This window comes from Vanessa cardui, chromosome 22 (genome assembly GCF_905220365.1).
Source record: "Vanessa cardui chromosome 22, ilVanCard2.1, whole genome shotgun sequence".
Classification (NCBI taxonomy): Eukaryota; Metazoa; Arthropoda; class Insecta; order Lepidoptera; family Nymphalidae; genus Vanessa; species Vanessa cardui.
In genome coordinates, this window is record NC_061144.1 from 11,229,318 (window position 1) to 11,247,140 (window position 17,823).

Consider the following 17,823-nt stretch of genomic DNA (forward strand, 5'->3'; position numbering starts at 1 on the left):
ACCAACTTACACTTAACTCGATTACCAACAGATGTCGTTAACTCACAGTAAAACATTGTAAATATTTATGTCCCGCCATGAGTATCATGTGCTTTTAGAACAAACTGACAAAATGTGTCTTAACACATAAACTGGAAGTATAAATTAATGCAATACAATATATTCATTCGTCATTATAAAAGTTTCTTTTTTAAAGTCCAGGTAAGCACGGACTACAACTTACAAGCTTGATTATTTTACTTATCCCCACTTTCGTTCACTTAGTTGAATGGCGCAGCGAGAGGTTGTACGACTTTGTAGTTTGTATCCGCTTTTAGTAGTGTGTCAAGCGTCCGCGAATTGCTTATAGTTTTGTGTTACGCTATTGGTGTAATAAACATACTATCAATATTTTCTTTAAAAAAATGTGCCAGTAGTTTGTTCTCTTTGATATCTCATAATGGGTTCGAAAATCGAATACGTGGATTCATCACATTTATACGCTACGAACTACGTCCGTAATTCGAAAGCGATTGGTGTACTTTGGGCTATATTCACGATTTGCTACGCGATTATAAGCGTTGTGGCGTTCGTTACTCCGGAATGGATCGGTGATTTGGAAACTGAGTACCCGAGGAAGTTCGGTTTGTGGCAAATATGCAGAGCTGATGAATCTGTGGAGGATTGTAAAGGACGACTCGATGATTTTCTGTCGATAAACGGTTTCGTGTTCAAAGTCGCGACTGTGTTAGTGGGAGCTGCGGTCGCTTTGGCCTTGTTTACTATATGCGCCATGCTCTTGTTTTTCTTCTGTCAGTCGACGACAGTTTTTCATATATGCGGATGGCTCCAGTTACTTTCTGGTGAGTTTACAATTTAATTAAATAATCATATAATTATATCATCGATGACACCGCCGATGACACATACAGCGTTCGTTAACAGTATTAACCGACGTCAAAAAAGAAGGATGATGTTGAGGATAGTTTTTGAAACTACCTATATCTTACCTTTGTTTATTTGTAATCCTTTCGAGCTTGAAACTGCTACCATAATAAATGAAGTATACTAATTTATTTGTAGTTAAAACGAGAGGTTTATTTAAAAAAAATGTTTTATATCCTACCAGTTTGATTTTATCGATAAATTTTATAGCGAAAGTAAAAGTTGAATGCAATATTGACCTTGTATTGCATTGTCAGTCTCATATCACGATAAATATCGCTAATATTTCAATAATATTTCGTTATGTCCGTTTGAGATTTTTTTTAGTATTAGACTGGCTACTAGCTATCCGGTGAGGAAATGCTGCTAGCCTTCTTTGTCCTACACATACAGAGAAATTATTTATGTCTTATTATTTTTGTTAAGTAAATGACAGTCATTTTAAGACTTATTTAAAAATTGCCGATTTCATTTAGAATTTACCAATACTAATGTAAGCGTAAATATTAGAATATCAGTTTATTTGAACCGTTCTATCAGGTGAGACCTACTGGCTGCTACTTTATTTAAAACAATGTAAATCAATTATAAATGAGAAAAATCATTTTAAATGACCTTATATCGGTATTTAATTATGTTTCCGACTTTTATTCCATTATCAATAAATAATATTTCTGTAGTAATTAATTATTGAAATAATAATAAATCCGGCTCCAAATATGTATATAATTGTTTTTGAGTTCGCCGGCCGGTCGCCATTTTTAATTTTTTACCTGTCCAAAGTGTCATTTATGACAATTATAAAATGTCAGACAATTTATCATTTGTAATAATAGCGAGTTCAACAATCGATTATATCGAGTTATTATATCGAATACGTAACATAAAATAAAGGATTTCACTCACCGATATCAACAGTAATATACACATAGTAACAATATTTTAAATATTTTGAATCCTTACAAAGGATGTTAAAGCCTTAGAGGCTCCTTAAAAAGTCTGTTAATATAATCTGTGAGATCGCAAGCAAAACGCTTACGTCCTCCATCCATGTGCTTGAGCTGTTCTTTCTGAGAAAACTTTAAGATAAACCGATGAAATACCTATTTTTAAATTTTATCGTCAAATCCAGTCTACCCTGGAGTCACTACAGGGATATTGTTTTGTAATATTAATGCATATAATTATACAAAATATACTTTTGAGTTTACTGTGAACTTGGTAATTGCTTTGAGTATGTACCTATGTAGTATGTATTAGTTATACATTTTTTTTGTTGTAGTAATATAAAGCTACCTACATCTGTTAATTTGTTCCTGTTCTGATTCTTTTAATTAATCCGGTTTGCGAGACAAGCTAACACACTTTCATTTTCATACAGCGTATTGTCAGTACAACATACCGAGGTATATTAAGTGTTTTAATATCGATTTCTAGACAAGAAATGAAGAAATGTCGGCAACCGGTAGTTATTCCTGCGCTAGACAGGTGTTGCATCGAACATCCGTCTTATAGGGATGTCGAAACCAGAAAAAAGTTAAAAAAAAAAGTAAAAGTCAATGAACCTGTTATTACGATTAACTTTTAATATAAATAAACCTGTTCACAAACTTGTGTATTCATTTATGTATGTTATTCAATAAAATATATCGAGAAAATAACAAACTATAGCAGTATACGGCATCGTTTATTTATTAACATTTAAAAAAGGGAAAATAGGAAATGAAATAATCTAATCAAATTTAAATATACATTCATGAATAATAAGTCTTAACTGAAGAGTAATTTGAATCGTCATTTTATAAGAATAAATTATATCTATAACTGATTCGGCGTGTATTTTCTACAAAGTAGCACCAAATCTCTTAACTTATTTATTTTATTACATAACAAATACTACCTCTACTTTTTTATCGTCTATAATAATCTTACAGAAAGTCGATATGGTCTTATAGTGTATCGGTATTTTCGATATGAAATTAAAACTGTAACGGTACCGCGTCTGTTTTAGAATCCAGTCAAAATGTATATAGTTGCAAGATCGAAAAACGGCAATATTCAGCCATAAAAAGCAATTTTCAATTTAAAATTAATTACTGTTAGATTCTGTGATCATAACACCATTTCATAGATTTTGACCACTCAAGAGGAAGATTTATATACGTACATATATATGGTACATTCTTGAATGAATGAAAATAAGTTAGATAACTAAATTAAAATGTTCAATAAATTACAACTACATACGCAGCTCCGTATCATTTTGGATAAAATATGTTAAAAATTATTGTATAAAAAAACACTTGGTGTGTTTTTACACAGTAATATATTTTGGTTGTGCGTTACAGATTTTTATTTTCTTTATAATTAACCTGAAAACAACACTGGCAACCCTACGGCTAGGCAGGTGTGGTCATGTAGCCTATAGCTTGCGAAAGAATTCCGATCGTAGCGTACAAAATGTCAGCGTTTCAAACCGTTCTCGTTAAATGAATAACAACTTTGGAATTCGGCGATTCGAAGAATCATTTATTACGTATTCTTGCATATGTATTGTGCATTTAGATGAACGATATACATATTATTATAATAAGTATGAAATAACTATAATAGTACTTACGTAATGAAATTCGTCCAAACTGTATGGTTTGCCTTTGGCTAGCTTGCTTATCTGCATACCTAGGGATAGGGGTTCAAATACTAGGTTTTTCTCAATAAATTCTCTAGGGAAGGTTTGGACTACTGCCTCATCTAACTGTGATAATAAGGGAATGAATAATGCAAGCGTATATTCGCACACACATAAGCTAAAACGTTTCCTGTGCAACTAGCTTGTGTCAGTTTAGATTGGTTAACGAATTTGCAATTTACGGCGTTTCTTCCAGTGTTGTTTAACAATGCAAGAAACGCCGTAAATTTACAATTAATGTATGTATAGTACGACACAACTTAGATGTAGCCTCGGCAAATTTAATAAAACCGATTACTGCCAGTTTATACAACCAATAAAAATAGCTACCTATCGCGCCATTCCAAGATCATATTCGTATAAGAAATAATTAATATTGATAATATCGGATAGCGTACTTAATTCTGTTGTGATTGGCTTTATGAATTTTGCCGACGCTACATCTAAGTTATGTCGTACCATACATAACAATAAAGGTTTACATTATTTCTACTACTACTATTACTTGAATTTTAAATGGGAATAAACCAGCGAGATAACGCTCAGTAGTCCAAGTATATTATTATAAATTGAATAATATATAATTTATTAACTAAAATGTAATAGTTTATTTTTAAAACCAATCCTATTGTTACAGTATACATTGAAAACAACCAACAATAGCTGACAATAGGCGTCCATTAACTTAGATTAAAACAATTTATTATATGGTTTTCGCAATCTGCTAAGTATTAAATACTTCATAATTTAAAACCGATTATTTAAGTGACAGTTCTTTTATGAGTCACACTGGCAGAATATGTTGTGCTCAAATAGCGTAGATACGTATTAAAAAAAACAATTCACTTTGAGACTGAAAAAATGATTTACATTGCATTTCAAATGAGTTCTTTGTGTTCGAAATTCAAAAAAGGCTATTTGATAATGCGAAAAATAAAATTTGAATTATTGTAATCAGTGTATATTATGAGTTTAAAAGTGGTTATTTTCTAACGAAACTTGAAAATAATACTTAATTTATTCTAATAAATAAAAATGCATTTTTTCAAACGTTTGTCACGTGACACAAAACGCTCCTGATTGGCCGGCCTTATGATGAAGTCACATTGTTGTAAACCTTGCTTTTCTACTATATGTACTACAGATTAATATACAGCAAAGTGACGTCACCGACCCCATTGCAGCGCCATATTGTCCAAGTATCGTTTTCGTGCGTTATTTAAATATGGAATTTTTAATATGATATTTTTCGGCAAATATTATGTACTACAAATAAAAAAATCTACTTTTACTGGGTTTCTTAACCTCTACTAAATAATATAAAATGGATTTTAAAAACCAGTCAAATAGCCTATTGTGAAAACAATAAAATCTCAATAGGAGGAATAAACTGAGCTCTTGTAGCGGACGGAATCTGCGACTTTCTGAACGAATCAGGAAGTCGACCGCGCCGTGACAACTGCCGGTCCGTTACTGTGAACGGGACGTTTTGAGTCGTCGAGTCGGGACGCGCGTAAAAAGAACTATGGCGTCCGCTCTTGCGCCAATAATTATTAGTTTTGTCTCAATTGTTTGTTTAATATATTGATTCTATGCTTACAATAATTCCTTTACTTTCATAAATGGCCCGTAAGGTATTCTTAATTATTGTATTGGAGCATGTAGTCGGTAGTGGCCATCATGATTCACACATAACAAATAATCTGATCACAGGTCTCGTCAGTACATTTTCACATAATTCCAGGCAGCAAGCAGCTTTTAATTTGTGCTCATTGGCAAGTCACTATAATTATAATATAAAGAAAACTATTAATACAATTCATAAATGTTGATTTATAACTACATAATAATTTGAATAGGACTTGGCTTCTATGACATCTCAAAACTTTTTACTTGAGACTTGGCATTTTTTTACATTTTATGTTTTTGGCTGAGATTATTATTTACACGCCCGCTTTACTCTTTAAATATACACAACACACATTGAAATAGACTATGTTAGGGTGACATGCTTCTATCAATGCACAATAATCGTATTATCATTCAATGATGGGTTGGGCCATCATGCCTTCTAGGTATTTACATGCGACACTTAAACGTTAGCAGTTATTAATCAGACTGATTAATAACTGATCAGATTTCTGAATAGGATTATTAATGTTCAAAACCTACTTTTGAGTCTTCTTTGTATTAAAAACCTTTTAAATATGTTATGTAATATGAAACATCCATTAATAAATGTTACATAGATTAGACTCTATTGGAATCATTAGATTCTTTCGTAATTATTGTAATGACCTTTTATTATGTAAAACGTATTGATAACAAGATGGATGAGATTTTTGTAATTTAAACTAATTAGAAACTTATTGCTTTAGAATGAAGATCATCATTACGATTGAGTATAATGACTGGGATACCATGTGTTTGGGCATTGTGACGGTCTGCGGTGTTGTTACGTAAGACTAGTCAATTTTAGGAGATAACAACATGGTTTCCATTATAGAGAAGAATATTGTCCTTTGACGGTCTCGGTTTGAGGCAAAAACACAGAAACTTTTTTATATCTATAGCCTAATCTAATCGATAAAGAGAAGCAAAACTTATTTTTACATATTCCATGCAATTTTCGTATAGCTCGGTTATATAGTACACTACTAACAGATATTGATGAATATATCTTCGTTTGTAAAACAAAATTATTACAATTATCTACTTATATACTTTCGTTTTATTTCCTTTCGAAGACAGTTTGGTCGTAATTCAAAAGACAAATACGTAAATCCAAAAAATACTATAGATTATTCTAACTCTCGACCTTATTTGTCCTCTTCTAGTTAAAATAGATTATGCATGAAAAATGTTTACTGTATTAAACATATACCCTTGAAATCCAAAATTTGCTTGAGTGTATGCACTTAATACAATAAACAGATCGGCGAGAAACATAGAGGACACAAATACACTGCAGATATAATTTTTATTTTATTTTGTAATTGCGTCGTTCTACCTAAATTAAAATATTTTCATAACAAACGCACTGCCTCAAGTCTACTTCAAAGTGCCTCTATTTCCTTATATTTTATTTGTAGAAAAACATATTTTTTTCAGTTACTGTAAATGATAATGTGAGTAATTATAATTTTACATTATATTAAGTTTATTAAAAAAAATACAAAAAATCGTTATACGAAACCCGTATTCTATATCAAATGGCAATTAGTGTGATAATGAATGTACAGTAACAATGGTTCAATAATTAATTGCGCAATCCTCAAATCAGGATTCGTAACACAAATACCTATAAAGTCTAGCCTATAAAGTGTTAAAATTAAAAGGAAACTTAGCAGATCAAACCTGTATTATTGACATTAATAGTCTGGTTATACACACAGCCGGTTGTCTGACCTCATCGTTCTGTCGGACCGCTAGGCGACCGGAAAAAATATTCGCACGCATGTAACCCACATACGATAACCAAGTAAACATAGTCGTATCTTTTCTTAATTAAACGTATAATAACAGGATACAATACTTTATCTATGTCTCAATTCTTCTAACTTAGTCACTGTAGTAGAGTAAATTTTGGCGGCAAGTTCACCATTAAAATAACAGTACAAACATTAATTAGCGATTCAATACTAAAATTAAGGCAACCAATTTTAAATATTATTATAGTAAAATCGATGTCAAATGATATAGCTTAATCCCCGGTAACATGTATATATGTTAATTAACCCTACACATATCTAAGTATATTTAAATCTCCAGCACGTGTGTACGTCACTGAACTCCAAATAAATTTCTTTGATTCTTGCGTGTTTGAATAGGATGGTTTAAATTGAACCGATATCGTAGCACTAAAATGGGGAGTAAAAAACCTTATTTCATCCGGAGGGAGTCGAGATTACCAGCTAGTTAATTCTATAAATAATATTTAGACGTGAAACTTAAATCAAGTATAATTCGTGAAGTGTTAAAACTTCGATATTTGATATCTTTGATACTCCATTTTAATAAGTAAAAGCTTTAAACCTCTTTTTGTTAAAAAAATATTGTAATCCATGTCGCAACTGTCTGATATTTTACGATCGTAGTTTTAGGTTCGTTTAAAGTTATTTTCTACAGTATTACTTATTTGTATTTTTTACCTGGTTACGTCAGCTGCAGTCTGGCATATACTTTTTGGATTTTATATAACCTTTATTGGGGATTGTATTTTAAATGTCGTTTCGGTACGTTCAATTAAGCTCGATATTTACGATTCCTATAGAATGTTGATGTAACACACATTTTAAATACATATAATATAACACAATATTTTTACTGCAAGTGCCTATATATCTATGGGTAATAGAGACCACTAGACATAAGTCCATTGATATTCATTTAATGCGAATAAATAAAAAATGTATCACTTCACACGAATTTCAAAACCTGTGGAATGTTTGATGGTATTTCTATTCTGGATTCCATAGCCGGTTTCAATAGTGTTCGACCAGTCATCTCAAACAGATCATCTCTACTATGGATCATATCTTTATGGCTGTAATCTAGAATATCTTTACAAGGGTTACCAATGTCTTCGCTGTCGTCTGTATATAATACGAAGCTTTTCGTGTGACACGATATGACAAACTGCAGGCACTCGGGACATATTTGAATACATTGTGAATATGTAAAGTAAATATTCCGTGAAGACTAATTGTATGTGTCGTTTGTCTACGTTTCCTGAATGTGAAAGTCGGAATATAACAAGTGTTTTTTACGTAATGAATAGAAGAAACTTATTATGTTCGAATAATCTTTTAATTGTTTATTTGTGACATTTTTTATTTAGCTACAACTTTATAAAGCTGCAAATTTGGACTTTACAATACTAGTTTCAAACCTTCGTTGGGATCAACTAATTATATATTTTACTTATATATATAGTAGCCTTCTTTCTGTGTATATTTATTTCCTCTGTAGTATATTTAAGTATCATTAGCATTGAACTCGTGCGAAGCTGGGACGGATCACTACTTATAGATATAATTATATCTAATTATAAGATGAAAAAACGTTTACCATTATTGGAAAAAAATACTAAATATACATATGTTTATTCGTGAGTTATTATTAGCTGACACAATTCTCTTTTTATTATTTAATATAATATGTAAATCACCCGTAATTATTTACATCCTATGTAACGTAATACGCGGGTAATTTAATAATCCATAATAATACCGTGTAACTTAATACTTTGTGCGACTATCTGCTACATTGTATGCCAATGAGCGGATACAAGTGGGTACGCATTTGATACCTATAGTTTATAGATACATTTGGATGTAGCAAGTAATCTCCTAAATTAGACCTTCAATTTAATTTTTTGAATTGCATTAAAAAAGGTTGTTTTATGAAACAGTTTTGTATTATAAGTCGATAAAACGGTTGAGCGAATGCATTTTTTACGAACGTTGCGTTAACGTTACGATGTATACGAAAGCTTGCAATAGAAAATTTGTGGAGATTAAAAGACTTATTAATAGTTCCTCGACAACGTGTGTATATATGTTAAATAATAATAAATAGATATTGGACAAAATTACATACTCTGATGTCTCTGATGCCAATGTAAGTAGCTAGTGTTATGAAAAATCAGAAGTAACGACGGCACCTCCATGTTTTTTTTTTTTCGCTGGAAAAACGCATTACTCGTTTCCCCCACATGATGTTGTATTGTAGGGGGGTATGAAGGGCTCACCGGCGCTGAAGGCACCGGAATACCCACTAAAAACCAGCGGTACCCACTCTGTCTCTACGGGGGGCATCACGGGATCGCTTGCGCATTTTACCGTGAGGCACCATCATGATTAGGTTAAACAAAAATGTATTGCTAAATTAAATTTTAATGATACAGGCAAGAAAGGTTATCTCAAAGGCGAGGCCTCAGCTTAGCAGTGGGATATTTACAGTTGAAAGTTAAAAATGGCAAAATAATGAAGCATAGCAAAACATAACATATATAGGCTTTACAAAATTCATCAGGATTAGTGTGACCAATGTTAGTTTTGAAATTTCAACATAAAATCTTAAGTCAAATACAAATAGTTTAGTATTATTAAATAATCGATGGTCTTAAATTCTTAATGAGTATACCATTAAACGAAAAAACATTAGCAGTTACGCAAAATTAACTTATTTAACGATAATGAAATGCGCATCATAATTACAGCATGATTATAATTGTGGTAATGTAATGATAAAAAAATATGTTCATATAAAGAAACTATTTTTAATTTATTCATTTGTAAACTAAGGATGTTTACTCATTGTTGCGTTTAATTGTTCGAGCGCTAAGTTCATAGTTGAAATTATTAACATAAGTAAAATTATATGCGTCTTTGAACTTGGCCCAAGTCAATTTTGAGTAATTTGAATATTCCTTAGAAAAATCGATGCGATCGGTAAAATGATTAATTATTATTAAAATCAAAATAAACTTACAAGCACTTTTGAATATTCATTTAATCATAAGATTCTATCGAAAAGAACCGGCAAGAAACTCAGTAGTTACTCTTTTTCAACATCTAAAAAAAAACAGTCATGTTAGTTAAATACAATTATATATGTATGTAATATATCCTGCCTGGAAGCCAATAGGTATTAACTCCACGCACTACGAAACGGCAAAGTTAAAAATGTCTGCGGAAATTTATTATTCCATATTCAAATGAACGGCGCAATCGCAGCAACTCTCAACTAATATCGATATCTATCGAATAAATAAACAAGAAGTGAAAACGAGAGTAGAACATTGAGATTATATAGAAAGTTGTCGAGCGATTAGACTGTAACGAAGTAAATAAATAACCGGACAAATGTCGGATATTGCAAATTGTAAGGTTTCACTGGCGGCGGAAAGCAATAATGATGAGGGTGTCGTTGGCGCTAATCAGTGTGCAAGAAGCCAACGGCTCTAAATGATATACTCGTGCACTGTTCTCTTCAGAATAAAAGTGGTGGTGGTCGTCTAGATTTCCCTTTGAATCAATTTCGAAAAGATTTTTAATATTGATCATGTATCCGAAGAAGTAAAAATATTATTTTTGTATTTATTAATAATAATTAATCATTGCATTTATAATAAAGTACTATACAAACTGTTGTGCTGAATTTCTTCTCCACTTAAAATAAAAAACTTTAAAATTTAATATACAATTATTTTAGACTTGTCTTTTCTGTATCGAGTGTGAACTTTAGCTTGGAAGTATGGAAGTAATGATACGGAGCATTCAACATAATAAAAGGCATAAAAAACGTTTAAAAACTATGTATTATTTTAAGATTCAAGTTTAACAACACTTTATAATACTCTACAACGTGCAGACTTGTGGACCTCGTACTTGACTTCTATTATTAATACCAACGAATGATTCCAATGATTTGTCAGAATTTATTACACTAGGTGCACCATAATATTCATGTAATAACTACACAGGCATCTGGCTAGGCATAAATTGCAAATTTATGTCAATTTTGACATATACATAAAATTGTATAATATCAAAACTTATTTTGTCAATCATATAACGTCTGTTTGTTTTTATAGTTACGTTTTTTAATCAAAATCCATTTTTCGTTTAAGACTTATTTTATATAAATTGAAATATGACTTCCTTTCCCGAAGATGATAGATGTCCAAAAGTATGCACAGATATCGGTGCCTTTAAAAAGGCCGATAAAAGCCCAGAGAAAGCGTTGGAAGAAATCAAAGAATTAGAAGAACAAAAACCTAAAGAGCCTGAGCATGTTGAAAGTCATGAACCTGAGGAAGCGGAACCAAGTTCACGACCTGTCATACCAACTGAGGAACATCTTCCTAACCTCAAGCCCGGTCCGGATGGAAAGGTTGATTGGACGCCGCTAGCCAAGATGACAGGCACGAGACCACCAGTTAATAAGTACAGTATCAGCCGATATTCTCTAAGCGAATGGAGAAAACACAATGAAAATGTGCTTGATCCTGAAATTATAACCGAATCAAATATTATAGAATATAACGCGAAAACATCTATGATGCAAGCGTTTGGTAATGTCGATAAACAACAAAGCGAAAACTTTAAAAGATTAAGACAAAAAGCAAAGGACATATTTAGATGGAAAGTTGAAGTTGAACGAGCGTGTAAAGCTATTACAGAAGAAGTAGAGTTTCTTGAAATAGAGCGACAACGCTTAAAAGGTGCCTCCAGAGTACTAATGTTGCCGGAATCTATATCTAAAGAATGTTTAGAACTTCGCTCTAATCGATTTCAACCAGATTTGGTATCAGATTTAGCAGAACAAGAGCTAATAAAAGAAATGAACCTAGTGAGTGACGTTCGGTCAACATTGAAAAATACACTTGATAAAATTGAAGAGCAAATGGCTATAAACAAGGCAGCGAAACATAGAATAGAATATGATTGGTGCGATAAAGCAATGGCTTACAACACCGAAAGTATAAACTTAAGTCTTAGCACAAAATCAAATACCATTTTGTTCAAACCGGGGTCGACTCGCTTTGGCGAATATACAGCGCCATTGGAATATTGGGAATTCTTTTGTAGAGACACTGTTCAAAATTGTGAAGCAGCTCGACAGAAGTCAGCTGACTTACGTGGCAGTCTCAATGCAATTTTAGTCAACGGTGGCCGAAAACTTAGGAATCAAGCCGATAAAACTGATATAGCATTAGCGGAAACGGTAGCAATAACTCAGGAACTTTGCACAAAATTAGAAGAGACACTGCGAGATACTCTTCAAAGAATTGCAGATATGGAACTATTGATTAGTAACTTACAGGATTCTGTTAGAAAAATGGATGCAGCGATGAAATTAGCTCAAACAAGGCTCGACAATAGGAATAATTGGAGGCCTCACGGTGAAAGTGTTAGAGATCAGCCTCATTTGGGTTTGATTGAGGAAGTAAAAAAGATTCATGAAACCGTAACATCTTTGCTCGGTCAACTGAAAAATGCAGAGAGAGTGAGGCAGGACCTTTTGGAAAAGAGAATAGTTTTGGAAAGAGATATTGCGTCGAAGAGGAAGACTTTGAACATCGATCGTGACAGATGTGGCATGGTGCGTTCTCATTACCCATCTGCGTCAGAGCTAGCGGGTTATTGAGTATTATGGTCTTATTGTCGTTCTTTTTTTTCAAAACGCTTGTGTCAAAGTTATAATTTGTATTTATTTGACAATAAAATTACACTATTCGTGAATGTTTTGATAGATTTTTGTGAAATTGGTTACGATGAGGATGATTAAATAAATAAACTATTATTTTCGTTTCGGTGAAACTTACCGCTTCTGCAATCACCTTTCACTATTTAATGTCTTGTAAACAAGTGTCGATTGCATAATATCGTTACAAAAGAATACTGAGATGTTACTTTATTTAAGATTAATAATGACATTATTTGAATTTATAGATGCTATTATAAGTCAATTGTACAGACAAAAACAATTAAAATTGATACTTAATTTAAGTAGGCTCTCACGAGTACTGATAAATCATCATTAGGATTATTTAAATTAAAACTACCTGGTTCGAAGATTCCATCAAGAAAGTTCGACAAAAGATAGCGAAAGATAGTAACATAGTATGATAACATGTTAACAAAATACAATTAAATGTGTATCGTCCGTCTGAATCAGTCAATCATAAAACTTTAATTAAGTATTATTTCTTATTTAATAATTATTGAGATTCGTCTGATAGGATTCTAGCTGAATTATGTTATGGATTCCTTGAAAAATAACGTAATTAAAACCAGTTCATTTTTCATAGTAAAATAACAGTTTTGCTATGACTTCACCTGTTTCAGCTTGGTTATAAACAGTTGATACTGGCTAATTAATGAACCGTTGAATAATTACGGAACACGGAATCGTTACACTCAAGAACAGCAAAAATTACTTTCAACAAAAAAAACAATGGCATCTTTATCTATCATCCCACGAGAGTGGGAACGGGTAATAATGGTTATTACTGTGACCTTATCATGGGATGTAATGCTTGCTAACTTAGTATGGTACTTAATATTCTTTGTTTATGAAAATACAGTTATAGGCAAGCAATCGTAACTCTTGAATAAAACACGTCGCAAATATGCTCAACGATTTACAAGAACATTAAACACAAATATAAAACTTCCGTTAGGTTAATTAATAGGCTTTGATTTGTAATTGATTGTGTAATACATTAATATTTATCGTTTGCATCAATTTGTTAATTTTCCAATCGAAAAGATGGCGTTGTTAAATAAAATTATCTATTTTACATGAAATTACAGACATTTAAAAGTTACACAATATTACCGATTCGTTTTACTTTTACCACTGGCACATACTAAGAACCATTTTTTTAATGACATTTAGATGTCAGATTAGGGTAATTTGTGTATTTTTTTAGTTTATTATTATATTTTTAATTTAATTATAATTCTTATGTAAAGACACATTCAACTAAATTCAAGGAAAAATGGCTTCAAATAAGGATCCTTATTCTTGTCCAAACATTTGCCCTAAAGTAGGTCAACATGATACCAAAAGTAATGAACAAGAAATTCCAAAGGTAAATCAACATGAAAATATCCATGCTGCACCGTATGTACCTGGAATGATCAAACCACCAGAGCCCAAGATTTATCCTCCGGGAGCTCCCCCGAAGTATCTGCCCCAGCCAACAGATAGCACCAGTGGTGATATTCTAGGTATGGGTCCCATTGGTCCATGGGCGGCTGGTCATATTGATTGGACGCCGCAAGCAGGAAGCACAGGAGTTAGGCCAGTTGTTGACAAATACTCTATAACAAGATACTCTACTGGCGAATGGCGTAAAAATAATGAGTACACCCTCACACCTCGAGCAACTGATAAAGCTAAAGCTTTAGAAATCCAAACTAAAAAGGACATTGAGAATGCTTTTACAAATTTAGATAACAAACTAAAAGATTCTGACGCAAAGTTAGATAAAAGGACTAAAGATTTGGCACACTGGAAGAAACAAACGGAACAGGCACTCCAAGCTATCACTGATGAAATCAACACTTTGGATGAGGATAGGGCGAAGTTGAAAGGTGCGTGTAGAATCTTAATGATGCCAGAAGCAATATCGAGAGAATGCTTAGAACTGCGCACAGGTCGCTATGAACCAGATCTAGTAAGAGATGATGCTGAACAAGAATTAATCAAAGAAGTAGCAATTGTTGGCGAAATAAGAAGGGTTTTTATGAATACATTAGCAAAAGTTGAAGTACAAATGGAAAAAAATAAAGCAGCTAAGTCGTCTATTGAATTTGATTGGAGCGATAAAATGATCAGTTTGAAAGTAGATCGAAAGAATGTAACCCTTTCTCCTGAGTCAAACTTAATATTGTACCATCCCGGTGTGACCAGATGGCCTGAAAATGCTACTACATTAGAGTACTGGCAGCACTATTGTGCAGAGGTCGTCAGAAACTGCGAAGAAGTGAGAAAAGAATCTGAAAGATTGCGAGGTGATCTTATGACAGCCATAATTAAAGGGGGCCAGGATATGAAACTACAGGCCGACAGGACTAATTATGCATTGGCAGAAACGGTTGAAGCTACGGAAGCAATGTGTGAACACTTAGAACGAAATTTAAAGGAAAATCTCAAAAAAATTGCCGATATAGAAAACCTTATCGATTATCTAAAGGAATCTTTGCGAAAAGTTGATGAAAGAAGCAAATGTGTCATGACAAGGTTGCATGCTAGAAATTACGAGCGAACGAGTGTTGAGAATTGTAGGGATGAGGCTCAGTACGCTTTAATGGCAGAAGCTAAGTTCATTAGAGAGACAGCAGAATCTCTAAATAATAAAATGAGAGACGCAGAGAGCACAAGATCAGAACTAATGAAATACCGCGGTGAGTTGGAAAAGGACATAGCGTGCAAACGAAAAAGCCTGAATATTGACAAGGACAGATGCGCTCGAGTTCGTGCCCATATGCCGTCTCCTGAGGAATTTGCCGGCGGTTAACCGTGTATCGTCAAATTTTCTGTTATTGTATTTAAGACGTGGTATATCAACATCTTGTTAATTGTTTTTGAAACATTTATTAAAATACATACTTCGTCTTTGCAATTTTAAAACAATAGTTTATTTTGTCATTTTTTAAAACCATTTCATAATCATCTATTTTGGTCACATATTATATAATAATATTTGTTAATGCCTATTTGATAAGCCTTCAGTGTTATTACTTGTTCAGAAAAAAATGTTCAAATGTTCTGTATAACTCAGCGTAGGTCCTTTCCTAAAACATACCTCTTAAATAAACACAATGATTCAAGAGGAAGGTTTATATGCATATTATGGTAAAGCAAAAGTTTAAAAAAAGACGAGAATCCTTTTCCTGTATATCTTACTATGTTTGTCTCTAAGTTTAAAAGTTTTGTAAATCCTGATTTTAACTAATCTAACCCAAAACGTCGCCTCTGTATATAATTCTATCATTAAAAAATATTTCGAATAATTTAATAATAGATATTAAATTATATGAGGAACATAATGAAACAGTACTTTGTTCTCTATACCTAACTTAGTTGGCATACTTGATGTTGGTACTTTACATGATAATAGAATTAGTGTTTCGACATTCCAAATAAAAAGTGGGCCGCGTGAGTCAATACGAATAGTAACTAGACATAGACAATATAGATGTGAAAGATAACTGTCAGTGATGGGAACATTAGTATCTGACCACTCACTCGAATGTGATCACTTATAACACACGACACGGCTTACGATCACACGATTGTTTTATTTTACACTAGCGACCCGTCCCGGCTTCGCATGGATGTAATATAATAGTAATACAGGTAATACAGGTAATACAGGTTCAGCCAGCGTTTGCAATTCAAGCTCAAATAATTTGTTTATTTTCGACATCACTTCTGAAACTTCTTAAATTATCAGTGATACTTTACTATATTGTCCATTTATTATATATACAAAAAACTTACTCTATCTATTAAAAAAAACCGCATCAAAATTGCGTTGTGTAATTTTAAAGATTTAAGAAAACATAGGGACACAACGGTAACGACTTTGCTTTATAGTATGTAAAAAAATATAGATGTGAATGGTCGGGAAAATGTTCCACGCTATAATACGTGGCAATAGCGCTAAAAATATTAATCATTCTATCCATTGCAAATACCTCACTCAACTTGAGAAGCAAGATGATAACACAAAAGAAATATAACATCAAATTTACATTCGCTCCTTGACCCATCAAAACCAAATACATTATTAAGTATTGTTGTTTGCCAGTAGATTCGCTGATGATGGTTCTTAACCAGATGGATTTTCACGAAAGCCACTACCAAGTAAATAATGTGACCATATAATATTAGCACCACAAGTGATTATAACATATTTGATAAGTATAACAGTAATAAATAAAATTTTAACAAAAAGAAAAACCGACTTCAAACAAAACAGTATTTTAAAACAAATTAAAATGCACTAAAAAGTAATAAAAATAATTGCATATTTAACACATTTTTGAGAGTCCTCCTAGGTAAAATGAAATGAAAAATATTAGACTACTTAAAAGTCGATTTACGATTATATAACGTAGTTATAGTTATTGTTATATTTGGAGCCGGTGTCAGCCACAGGCACACGCTTCAACAATCAAAAGAAAGAAGCGATACGAGCCTCTTGATTGACCCAGTATAATATCGTATAAAAGGTAATTTGTAAGAAACATTTCTTAAAGTATTCTCGTTTTGTTTTTTGATAGGTATAGTATAGGGTTGGCTGACACCGACTCCAAATATAGCAATAATTATAACTACATTATATAATCGTAAATAGACTTTTAAGTAGTCTAATATTTTTCATTTCATTTTACCTAGGAGGACTCTCAAAAATGTGTTAAATATGCAATTATTTTTATTACTTTTTAGTGCATTTTAATTTGTTTTAAAATACTGTTTTGTTTGAAGTCGGTTTTTCTTTTTGTTAAAATTTTATTTATTTTTTGATTTTAAGTGAAGCTGATGTAGACTAACATTTTTTTCTTAATATGGATAGATTAAGCGTGCCGTTTATATGAATCAGAAAATACTTCAGGGACAATTTCAAAAGAAACTTTTGAATAAAGCAAAAATAGACTTTCGAAAATGCGGCTTTAATACGTCAT

The 17,823-nt window shown here is 32.3% G+C and overlaps 3 protein-coding genes across 3 annotated transcripts in view; all 3 read left to right on the forward strand.

Annotated features, from left to right (window-relative positions):
• Positions 1-279: 279 nt before the first annotated feature.
• The window catches only part of LOC124539409 (LHFPL tetraspan subfamily member 3 protein), a 34,202-nt gene continuing 16,658 nt past the window's right edge, over positions 280-17,823 (forward strand). The window contains exon 1 of the mRNA XM_047116801.1: positions 280-842. Coding sequence (XP_046972757.1) covers positions 440-842 — 403 coding nt within the window. The 5' untranslated portion in view covers positions 280-439. The remainder of the gene's footprint in view (positions 843-17,823) is intronic.
• On the forward strand, positions 11,201-12,844 carry LOC124539408 (tektin-4-like). The gene has a single exon (XM_047116800.1). The coding sequence runs from the start codon at positions 11,273-11,275 to the stop codon at positions 12,767-12,769; it is 1,497 nt and encodes a 498-aa protein (XP_046972756.1). The 5' UTR covers positions 11,201-11,272; the 3' UTR covers positions 12,770-12,844.
• Positions 14,036-15,728, forward strand: LOC124539407 (tektin-4-like). The gene has a single exon (XM_047116798.1). The coding sequence runs from the start codon at positions 14,127-14,129 to the stop codon at positions 15,648-15,650; it is 1,524 nt and encodes a 507-aa protein (XP_046972754.1). The 5' UTR covers positions 14,036-14,126; the 3' UTR covers positions 15,651-15,728.

Excerpts from the sequence above, each read along its gene's own strand:
- LOC124539408 (XM_047116800.1), top strand. The coding sequence starts at position 11,273 with ATGACTTCCTTTCCCGAAGATGATAGATGTCCAAAAGTATGCACAGAT.
- LOC124539407 (XM_047116798.1), top strand. The coding sequence starts at position 14,127 with ATGGCTTCAAATAAGGATCCTTATTCTTGTCCAAACATTTGCCCTAAA.